The sequence below is a fragment of the Panthera uncia genome, unplaced genomic scaffold, assembly GCF_023721935.1.
Source record: "Panthera uncia isolate 11264 unplaced genomic scaffold, Puncia_PCG_1.0 HiC_scaffold_366, whole genome shotgun sequence".
NCBI classification, from domain to species: Eukaryota; Metazoa; Chordata; class Mammalia; order Carnivora; family Felidae; genus Panthera; species Panthera uncia.
The window spans coordinates 45,257-55,419 of NW_026059502.1; the positions used below are offsets into that span (position 1 = coordinate 45,257).

General features: G+C 65.5%; 2 protein-coding genes across 2 annotated transcripts in view; one reads left to right on the plus strand and one right to left on the minus strand.

Moving 5' to 3' along the window:
• Nucleotides 1–4,474, plus strand: part of LOC125918010 (phosphatidylserine synthase 2) — a 23,722-nt gene extending 19,248 nt beyond the window's left edge. The window contains exons 5-12 of the mRNA XM_049624068.1: nt 1,119–1,253; nt 1,688–1,738; nt 2,039–2,152; nt 2,242–2,360; nt 2,598–2,712; nt 2,786–2,931; nt 3,025–3,210; nt 3,368–4,474. Coding sequence (XP_049480025.1) covers nt 1,119–1,253; nt 1,688–1,738; nt 2,039–2,152; nt 2,242–2,360; nt 2,598–2,712; nt 2,786–2,931; nt 3,025–3,210; nt 3,368–3,527 — 1,026 coding nt within the window. The 3' untranslated portion in view covers nt 3,528–4,474. The remainder of the gene's footprint in view (nt 1–1,118; nt 1,254–1,687; nt 1,739–2,038; nt 2,153–2,241; nt 2,361–2,597; nt 2,713–2,785; nt 2,932–3,024; nt 3,211–3,367) is intronic.
• LOC125918011 (ribonuclease inhibitor-like) lies at nt 4,438–10,065 on the minus strand. Its single transcript, XM_049624069.1, has 9 exons — nt 9,340–10,065; nt 8,303–8,473; nt 7,677–7,847; nt 6,998–7,168; nt 6,754–6,924; nt 6,459–6,629; nt 6,037–6,207; nt 4,734–4,904; nt 4,438–4,640 (listed from the first exon to the last, which is right to left on the minus strand). The coding sequence occupies exons 1-9, from the start codon at nt 9,423–9,425 to the stop codon at nt 4,553–4,555; spliced, it is 1,371 nt and encodes a 456-aa protein (XP_049480026.1). The 5' UTR covers nt 9,426–10,065; the 3' UTR covers nt 4,438–4,552.
• Between the last annotated feature and the right edge of the window lie 98 nt (nt 10,066–10,163).

Below are 10,163 nucleotides of genomic sequence, written 5' to 3' on the forward strand. Positions count from 1 at the left end.
CCTCCTGGGCCCTTGGAGGGCGTCGGGGTCATCGGGGTCGTGGGGGTCGTGGGCCATCTCCTGCTGGGCGGGGCGGCCTTGACCTCGAGCGGGAGCCGTTTCCTGAGCGGGGCTGCTGGTGACAGGCCCGCGGGCACCCGAGCACGTGTTAGGTCTGCTCGCACTGCTTCCCGGCACGACTGGCCAGTGGCTCCCTCCAGGAGAGAGCTCCTGCCACCAGACCCTGGGCGGCACCCGCGCTTGTCGGGACCCTTACCGTGGCCGCCTCTCCTGGCCTTGTTTGCGTTTCTGGGTCAGCCAGGTGTCCTCCGTGGTGCGGTGCTCGCGCCGCGGGACCGTCCTGCTCGGGGTCTGCAGCCTGCACCTGGCACAGCTGTGCCCGAACGTCTGGGTTCCTGCTCTCTGGATACAGCAGTGCCCGGCCTCCGATCCTGTGGCCGATGTCACGGTCTGAGGGTCACTTCCACAGACCCCAAGCTGGGGACAGGTCGAGTTGCAGGACAAGGCAGTGCGTCTGTCTGGCACAGATGTGATGCGGGTCTGAGGCCAGAAGACGTCCGTCACCCGACCTCATCCTCTGCCCTGCTTCGTCCCTTGTCTGGTACTTGGGGCAGGAGTGAGGGGATGGTGTCCTGACCGCAGGCCCCCCGGGGCCACTCCCTGTGGGCTGGTGGCCACAGGGGGCCCGAGGGAGGGGTGAGGCTGTGTCTGCTGCAGGCAGCCTTCCGTCTGTCGACCCCAGAAGTCTCCTTAGCGCTAAGGCCAGAAAGGGCGGTTTGCTGCTGTTGGTATCCGTGTCTGGGAAGGCTGACCTGATGTCGTGTTTCTTCTGGGAGGGCCTGTGGAGAGGGGCAGTAGCAAGAGCGGTGACCTGTGACCCCACCTGTGTCCCCACCCACACAGCCTCCACGTGGGGAGCGTGGCGCATCTCCTTGGACTCGGGGCCTCCCCACCCCCACCACGTCTGCCCGTCCCTGCACTGCAGGGTGTTTGTCCCTACTAGGCAGAGGCGTCATCCACACACCCCAGGCCACACGCACGCTTTCGGGACTTTAGCCGAGCTCTCCCGTCGCCACCAGCAGCATGTGGCCTCACTGACCAGGGCGCTGGCCTTGCAGACTGTCCAGGACGGCCGCCAGTTTCTGAAGTATGTGGACCCCAAGCTGGGAGTCCCACTGCCGGAGAGGGACTACGGGGGAAACTGCCTCATCTACGACGCAGACAACGAGAGTGACCCCTTCCACAACGTCTGGGTACAGGCGGGCCCTAGGAGCTCCGTGCTCGGGGTGGGGCCAGGAGTCACGTGCTTAATCAGCTCCCCAGGTGCTGACCTGTCCTGCATGTTTCTGGAACCCCGGTCGTTCTGCAGATCAGACAGGGTGGGGTTGGCGTGGGCCCTGCCAGGCGCTGACCTCCCTCCTGCCTGACCCAGGGCTCCCTTCAGCTTAGCCCACTTGGCGAAGGGTCCGTGCAGCCCCCTTGTGGGGCAGGTCCCTGCCTCTCAGCCTGGAGACCTGCTCTCCTCTGTGGTCAGGGCGTGCTGTCCGCCTGCGTGCGGGATCCCAGCTTTGTCCCTGGGATCCAGTCAGCACAGCTCAGAGAGGCAGGAACCGGGCCCAGGTGCTCATGGAGAAGGAGGGACCAGTGGCTTTGGGCCGCACACGAGGCCAGTGTCCTGTCCCCATAGGACAAGCTGGACGGCTTTGTGCCTGCGCACTTTCTTGGCTGGTACCTGAAGGTAAGGTGACCTCGTCGTCAGAAGGACACCCTCGTTTTCAGGTCTGCCTTGTGCTCTGAAGCCACTTCCCAGCCACAGGCTGATGTTCAGAGTGGTTGACCGTGGTGGGCGAGGGTCTGGGGGCCATGGCTCAGGCCAGGCAGCTGTCCAGAGAGTTGACACAACTGCTTGGGCACCCTGGGTCCTGCCCCGACCCGCACTTGTCCTTGGTGTCGTGGCCTCCAACTAGTGCCTCGCCCCGCTCCTGAGGGGGTCAGGGGTGTCGCCCTGGAGCGGCTGACGCTCTGCCGCGGCCTGCAGACCCTGATGATTCGTGACTGGTGGATGTGCACGATCGTGAGTGTGATGTTCGAGTTCCTCGAGTACAGCCTAGAGCACCAGCTGCCCAACTTCAGCGAGTGCTGGTGGGATCACGTAAGTGCCAGCATCTGCCCTGGGGGGTCGAGGGCAGGATGGGACTGGGGACCACAGGTGCCCACCACCTCCCTGGCTCCTGCCCCCAGTGGATCATGGATGTGCTCGTTTGCAATGGGCTGGGCATCTACTGCGGCATGAAGACTCTTGAGTGGCTGTCTCTGAAGACGTACAAGTGGCAGGGCCTCTGGAACATTCCGACCTACAAGTACGGCTCTCGAGCTGCCCTGGTCCATGGGGGGAGGGATGTCAGCCCGACCCCAGCCTGTCTAATCAGGTCCTCCTCATCCCCTGCCAGCATTTTTCAGAGGCTCTCCAGGAGCTGCCCCCGTTAGGTGACCCGGGAGGGCGCTGGGGAGTGGGGTGTCCCGCCCATCACGGGCCCCCGGCACGGCTGCCGGGTGGAGCAGAGGGGCCCCGGGCTGACGGGCACCTGTGCTCCCAGGGGCAAGATGAAGAGAATCGCCTTCCAGTTCACGCCCTACAGCTGGGTCCGCTTCGAGTGGAAGCCCGCCTCCAGCCTGCGCCGCTGGCTGGCCGTGTGCGGCATCATCCTGGTGGTAAGGCTGGCTAGTCTCATGTGCGCGCCTGCTGGGCAGCCCGGCTCGCCACCCACCCTCCTCTGTCCCCCAGTTTCTGTTGGCAGAGCTGAACACGTTCTACCTGAAGTTCGTGCTGTGGATGCCCCCCGAGCACTACCTGGTCCTCCTGCGGCTGGTCTTCTTTGTGAACGTGGGCGGCGTGGCCATGCGGGAGATCTACGACTTCATGGATGACCCGTGAGAGCCGGGGGGGGCGGGCCTGGGCACACTGGGCGTCGCTGCCCCTGGGGCACAGCCGCAGCGCCCTCAGCCGAGTGCCCTCCCCCGCAGGAAGCTCCACAAGAAGCTGGGCCAGCAGGCCTGGCTGGTGGCGGCCATCACGGTCACAGAGCTGCTCATCGTGGTGAAGTACGACCCACATACGCTCACGCTGTCGCTGCCCTTCTACATCTCCCAGTGCTGGACGCTCGGCTCTGTGCTCGTGCTCACCTGGACCATCTGGCGCTTCTTCTTGCGGTGAGTGCCGTGCTCCCGGTGGCCTCGACACCAGCTCGGGGGCCGTGTTCGGCTGGTGTCTGCGTCCCGCGGCCCCTGCCTGTAGCTGGGTGGGGGCGTCCCTGTGAGGGGACTGCCAGGGGCCGGCCGGTGGTGACTCGGCCCCCACCGTCCCCAGGGACATCACCCTGAGGTACAAGGAGACTCGACGGCAGAAGCAGCAGAGCCGGGGGGACCAGGGCAGAGCCGGGGGCGACATGGATGGACACCTGCCTGGGCCGGAAGACCCCCCAGGGCCTGCAGAGCCTGAGAGGGAGGGGGTGCCAGCCCCAAACTGATGCACCTCACGACTGCCCAGAGCCCGGGCCTGCTGGAACCTTCCGACAGGCCTCAGCCCTTGTGGTTTTATTTTCCCTTTCTCCCATGCACATAGCTGGGCTCTGTGGGATGCAGGTGGCCCCTGACCCAGGCGTGCGTGTGCGTGTGCGTGTGTGTGTGCGTGCGCGCGCGCGCGCCCGTGCACATGTGCTCCTGGGGCTCCTCTCAGCCTGACCCGTGTGGCTGGGCTTGCTGCGGGCAGCTGGTCCCCTCCCCTTTCTGCACAGTCAGCCCGCCGGCCTCTGGGCCACAGCGAGCCCTCAGCACCCAGACGGACGGCTCAGGCCCAGCAGAGGCATCACGGTGCCTTCCTCTGCTCCCTGGGCCCCCAGCCACTCTGAAGCCCTGACTGCACCTCACTGGACCCCCATTAGCCCCTCGACGGCACATGTGAAGGATGACCATCCAGTGATACCCTGAGACAGCTGAGAAGGGGCAGGTCTAAGCAGGCAGCCCTGAGCCACTTCCTGGGGAGGCTTCATCTGACCCAGCAAACCTGGGGGTGTGAACGGGGCCGGAGGTCACCGGATTGGCTCCTTGAGGGACGTGGAGTCAGAAACTCAAAGGCCCTGGGCCTGAGGTTGGGAGGAGGGGCAGAGGGTCTTCGAGAGCTAACAGAACAAGTAAAGCAGGTCCTTACCAGCTCCCGGCCCTGTGGGCCCTGTGCATCGTGTGCCCAGTGCTGGTGCTGCCCAGAGGGCTGGGGGGGGCGGGGGCAGGCGTGCAGATGGGCCGCCCCGGAGCTGCTTCCAGTGGGGGTGATGGGCCGCTGCACGAACCCAGCGGGGGAGCCCTAACAGAAGCGTTACACTTGCGACACGGACACCGTGCCTGGTGGAGACCCCACAAGAAGGACAAGCACGCCTCCTGCCAAAAAAAGTGCTTTAATAAAAGCGTCTGAAACTTTCCCACAGAAGTCCATCGATTTGAACACTTCTCTTCACTCTCAGCCAGGAGGTCCGGAGGGGGAGGGGCAGGAGGCCTCTCAGGAGATAATCCGCAGGCCTGGCTTGCGTTCTCCCAGGGCCTGGAGGAGGTCCTCGGTCTGCTGCGTCCAGTAGATGTCGTACAGGCTGCGTGCGCGGGGAGGCGGCGGGGTCACGGCCTCGCGGGCCATCCCCCAGCTCCCGCCCCCCTCCCGCGTCCCCCCACCACGCCCCACTCACACCAGCTGCTCCAGCGCACAGCCAGGCCGCTCCAGGCTCTCCATCAGCCGAAGGATGCCCCGGTCATCCATGCAGTTGTTGCTGAGGTCCAGCTCCCGCAGGCTGCGGTTGACCACCAGGAGCGAGGCCAGGCTGTTACAGCCGCCGTTGGCCACGTCGCAGTCCCCCAGCCTGGGCAGACAGCAGGGCACGGGTCACGACGAGAGGATCCGCCACAGAACAGGGTGCTGGCAGGGCTGTCCCCGCACCGCGATATTCATGGAGCCCTGAGGCACGTGTGCGTGCACACCGTGCGCCGAGACCTCAGGGTCGTAGCCGTTCCCCAGACCTCGGACTCGGGAGCACGTCTGTCTCTGGCCCAGTGGCCAGCCCCAGGCAGACACCCCAACCAGAGAGGGAAAGAAGGTGCACGCGGCTGCCCTCCAGGCTGAGCGGTCAGACGGACCCGAGGCTGGCACACCCTGGCCACAACCTCCCCGGGGCCAACTCGGGTCACCAGAGGGCCTCCTACAGCTGCTTGCTTGCTCACCGCCAGGTGCTGGAGCCTGGCTGGGCTGCCAAGGAGGCACCCAGAGGCCAAAGGTGGGAGGGAGGAGGGTGGCCGGAGGCACAAAGTACACAGAGGCTTCCAGCCTCCAGAGCAAGGACACCTAGGTGGGGGGGTGGAGCTGTGGACCCAAGCCACGCCCCCTGCCCCACCTGCCCCCAGAGCACCCCAAGGAGCTGGCAGCAGACCAGGCCCTCTGGATAGAAAAGCAGGGGACCCTGTCGGGCTCAGCCTGCAGGGCCAGCTGTCCAGGGCTTCTTCAGCCACACCCTTCACCTGTGTCCCGCCCAGCATGGCCAGGCATCCCCAGAAGCCACAGTGAGAAGCAGAGATCCAGAGGCCGCCAACAAAGCCAAAACCTGCGACACCAGAAGCAAACGGCTGACGGGCCAAAAGAGAGAACAGAAACAACGGGGTGTCGGGCTACAGGGCGGTCGGTGAGACCCAGCAGTGGGTTCCTGAGAGCTCCAGGAAGGAAGAAACAAGATCGGGAAAATCCTCAAAGGCTCGACACTGGAGCACGAGCAGGCGTCCAGCACAACAAAGGAACCAGGACCCCGGAACACAGCCGTGCAGGGCAGGGGCCAGGGGTCCCAGCGCACAAAGCAGGTGCTGCCAGGCCTTTGGGAGCCCGCGGGTTCCGGGAGTTGCCAGACGTGGCCGTCAGGAGTAGGGAGGGGCCCCAGGGGGATGCGCGGGACCCCGGACTTGGACCCATCAGACTGAGACGTGCCAGGCACGCCCGTGCTCGCTCACCAGAGCACCCGCAGCGTGGCGCTAGGCTGGCTCAGGCCCTGGCACAGCTCCTGGACGCCGGAGTCGCCCAGCTTGTTGTCACTCATCTGCAGCTCCACGAGGTGCTTGTTGTGGGTCAGCATCGCGCTGACGTGGGGGCAGCACGCGGCCGTGAGGCCACAGGACTTCACCCTGGGAGAGAAATCGCACTAGGGCCTGGCCACGCCCACACCTCCGGGGTGCGGAGGCCCCGAGCCCCTCAACGCCCGCCCTCCAGGGACACACGGCACCCCCTCCCGCACGCCTCCCCCCGCTGCAGGCACAGAAGCTGACCTGGGGCCTGGGCCCCGGGGCACCAGCACCACCGTCATCCCTGAGGTGTCCCCAGGCGCCACGCTCCTCACAGGCCCACCGTCCCCCGGCTGCCATCGGGCTGCGCTCACCACAGGGACTGCAGCTGGCATCCAGGCTCCAGCAGGCTCTCGCACAGCAGCCGGGCGCCCTCGTCCCCCAGCGCATTGCCTGCCAGGCTCAGCTCCTTCAGGCTCTCCTTGGCCCTGAGCACTTGGCACAGGTCTCTGCAGCCCGTGGTGGTGATGTCACAGTCCCAGAGCCTGCAGAGCCGGGGCCGCATCACTGCAGGGCCCCCAGGGGACACACAGCCAATCTTCTCAGATACTCCCCACCTGCCCGCTGGGGCCACGGCTCTCTGAGGAAGCAGGGCGGGCGCAAACTCACCACAGGACCCTGAGCCGGGAGCTGGGGTGCAGCAGCGCGGGGCACAGTGTGGCGATGCCCTGGTCACCCAGCTTGTTGTCACCCAGGTCCAGCTCCTGCAGCGAGGCCTTGGAGGCCACGACACCGCACAGGTCCTTACAGCTGGCCGGCGTGAGGCCGCAGTTCTCCAGTCTGGGGGCACAGGGGGGCCGGCAGAACTGGGAAGCCCCCGTGGTCCCGTCCCCCCGCCAGACCCCACACTTACTTGAGCGTCTCCAGCTGGCAGGCAGAGTCCACCAGGCCCCGACACAGCACCTGCACGCCAGCCTCGCCGATGTCGTTGTTGCTCACCACAAGCTCCTTGACGTGCCTCCAGGCCCTGAGCACTGCGGCCAGGGGCTCACAGCTGGCGGCCGTCAGGTTGCAGTACTCCAGCCTGGGGACAGGTGGGTGTTGGGAACTCTGGCCAAGGGAGCTCGGTCCGGGTCTCCTCTCCCGCCCCGGGCTGCAGGGCGCATGAGACTAGAGGGCTGCTGGGCTAAGGGGCCATCTCCTTGAACGGTGGGCGCTCAGGGCCGCTTGGAAGCCGGCCGCCAACCACGAGCCCCACCCTGAGCTTGGGGGTCACTGGACCCGGGAGAAAGATGCCAGTCTCCCGATCTGGGTCTGCCTGTCTTCCTCCATCGCTGAGCCCATCAGCACACTTCTGGTGGCCAGGCCGCCCCACACGTGATGTGGGGCTACAGGCCACCTTTTAGCTTTTGGACCACAGCCCCAGCATCACACACAAGGACCATCGGCAGGTCCCCCAGAGCTCCCTCTTCAAAGCTCCCTGCGGCCAACATGCTGAGGCAAGGGCTTGCCCAGGGCAGTCCTCAGCCAAAACCACAGTGACCCGGAAGTGTAGGGCTGGGGGCGGCCTGGGTGGCAGGCCCCACACTCACTGAAGCTTCTCCAGGTGGCACTGGGGGTCCAGGAGTCCTTTGCAGAGCAGCTGCAGGCCCGCGTCCCCCAGCGGGTTGTCGCTGAGCTGCAGCTCGCGCAGGGTAGGCAGGGAGCGCAGCGCGTCGGGCAGGACCTCGCAGCCGGTGTTCGTCAGGCAGCAGTTCCGGAGGCTGGAGCACACCCAGCCAGCCATCAGCAGGGTCCCCGCCAGCCAGGCCATGGCCCCCAGGGAAAGTGCCCCTCTGTCCTCAGGAGCCGGGGTGAAGCAGACACAGCACCAGCACCTCTCCCCCACCCCGGCCCCCTCGCCTGGGAGAGCCCTGGGCCTGGCCTTGCAAGAGGGCCGCCACCTCCTCTGGGGTCTCCAGGCAAAGGAATAGAGGGCAGGAGGGGATGCACCTCGGGGCCTAGAGGACACTGGGTCGCGAGCCCAGGAACAGCAGGCAGGGCCGTGGCGTGAACAGACCCCACAGGGGGACAGGGGCCCGAGACAAGGCGGGAGGAGCCCCCACCCTCCAGGATCTGCTGCTGCCTCCCGCCCCCCTTCCCCAGGCTGACCCAGTAGGTCCACACCTGAGCTCGGGGTGGGGCAAGCACCTGGGCCGTGTGGATCATACAGGCTCACCTGAGCTTCTGGATCCTGCAGCTGGGGCTCTGCAGGCCCTGGAGCACCAGCCGCACCCCGGCATCGTGCAGCTCATTCGTGCAAAGGCTCAGCTCGGTCAGCGAGGGGTTGGCCTGGAGGGCAGAGCAGATGTCCTTGCACTGCACCTCCGTGAGGCCACAGTCATCCAGCCTGTGGACGGGAGCGTACGGGTCACCTCACGAAGCTTCCGCCGAAGACACCAGCACGTACACAGGTGACGTCTGGGCCCCCACACCCTCCACGCCGCACCGCGGGGGCAGAGTCGGCACGTGAGAGCTCTCGTCTGCCTCCCGGGAAACACCAGACCGGCACCAGGCGGCAGCTCTGAGAAGTGCCACAGAAAGGGCACAGCACCTCGGAGGGGCCGGCCAACCGGAGGGGCTCGCCAGGACGGGCACGAACGGCAGGGGCCACCCTGACCAGTGAGAACTGAACGCTGGTGGGAGGAAAACCAGCTGTCGCTCACAGGAGAATGACAGCTGATAAATGTGAACGGAATGAGGGGATTAAAAATCCCCATTAGACAAAGGCCCAGTAATAACTGTTCTGGCAAGATCCACCGACGGATGACAAAATCAGGAGGCGAAAGTCTGAGCAGAAGCAGGATGTTAGCAGTCTCTGCGTATCTCACCCAAGATATTTACCAATTACAAAGAGGAAACAGGAACTCTGTAGTGGGGACAGCTGGCAGACGCCGCCCTCACAGGTGGCCACGGTGACCAGAGGTGGCCGTTGGGTGCCATGGCGGTCGGTAGGATACAACATACCCCGCAGACACAACAGCATTTCTGCATATTCTCGTGAAAAGCTTGTGACTCAGCCCTGACGGGAAGTCAGAAAGACTTCCCAGAGCCTGAGCAGGCTCAAGAGTCGGGTGGCCGAGGACAAGAAGGGACAGAGGGACCATGTAAAGTGTGCACTGTGCATCAGAAGCCCCGCCCACTGTGGTGCTGGGGAAGGCAGCAGAGCGGCCGGCCGGGGGTGGGGGCCCGCCTGCCGCCTCCGTGTGCACCTACCTGACCACCTGGTACTGCTGGATCAGAGGCAGGAGCTCCGTCCACCGGGCGTCACTCAGCTGCTGACACTGGATGTCGAGATTCATGGTTCGAGGTGAAGTGTCTTCTAGACAGAAGGTGGACGGAGAACACTGTAGCCAGACTCCCTCAACGCCTGATGGGCCAGGGACCCCGCAGAGGGAAAAAAGCCCTAATAGGACCCCCAAGTGGGGGCCGATGGTTCAGAAGCCACGGCCCCTCCCTTGGCCAGTGAGCACCAGCTTTGTTTCCTTTCTTCAGCACCCTTATACACCACAGCCTCCAGGAGCAAGATCGGGGGTGGGCGGGGGGAGGCTGCACCTGCTGGGCTCCCCTGACAAAGGCCACCGCAGAGCTTGGGGACAATGCTGTGGGCCTCACCTCTCAGCCTCCCACGCTCCGCCTTTATGGGCCCCTCCTGCCCAGCCGGGCCAGGACCTGCGCTGGCCATCGGCAGCCCCTGCTTCTCACTTGCCTGGGTGACGCCACAGTTTAAGGACCCCAGCAGGTGGAGTACAGGGACCAGCGATCCGTGCAGTGCCATGGACACTCTGCCTGCCAGCTCAGCCAGCTTCTCCCCTCTTAGAACCAGAGGGCTGCACTGGCTGGGCAGGCAGTGCCACAGCCCCACCTGGCTAGAGGAGGCTAGAGAAGCCCCACCCTGGCATTCCAGGACCCTGGGCCTGAGCTGCCTGTGCTCAGCTAACAGTTCTCCGAGGGGTATCAGCCCCAGATGCCCTGGAAAGGGCTGAGTAGGTGGGGGGGTGGGACCCCAGGCCCACTGGCCCGCACTCTGGGTGGTGCAC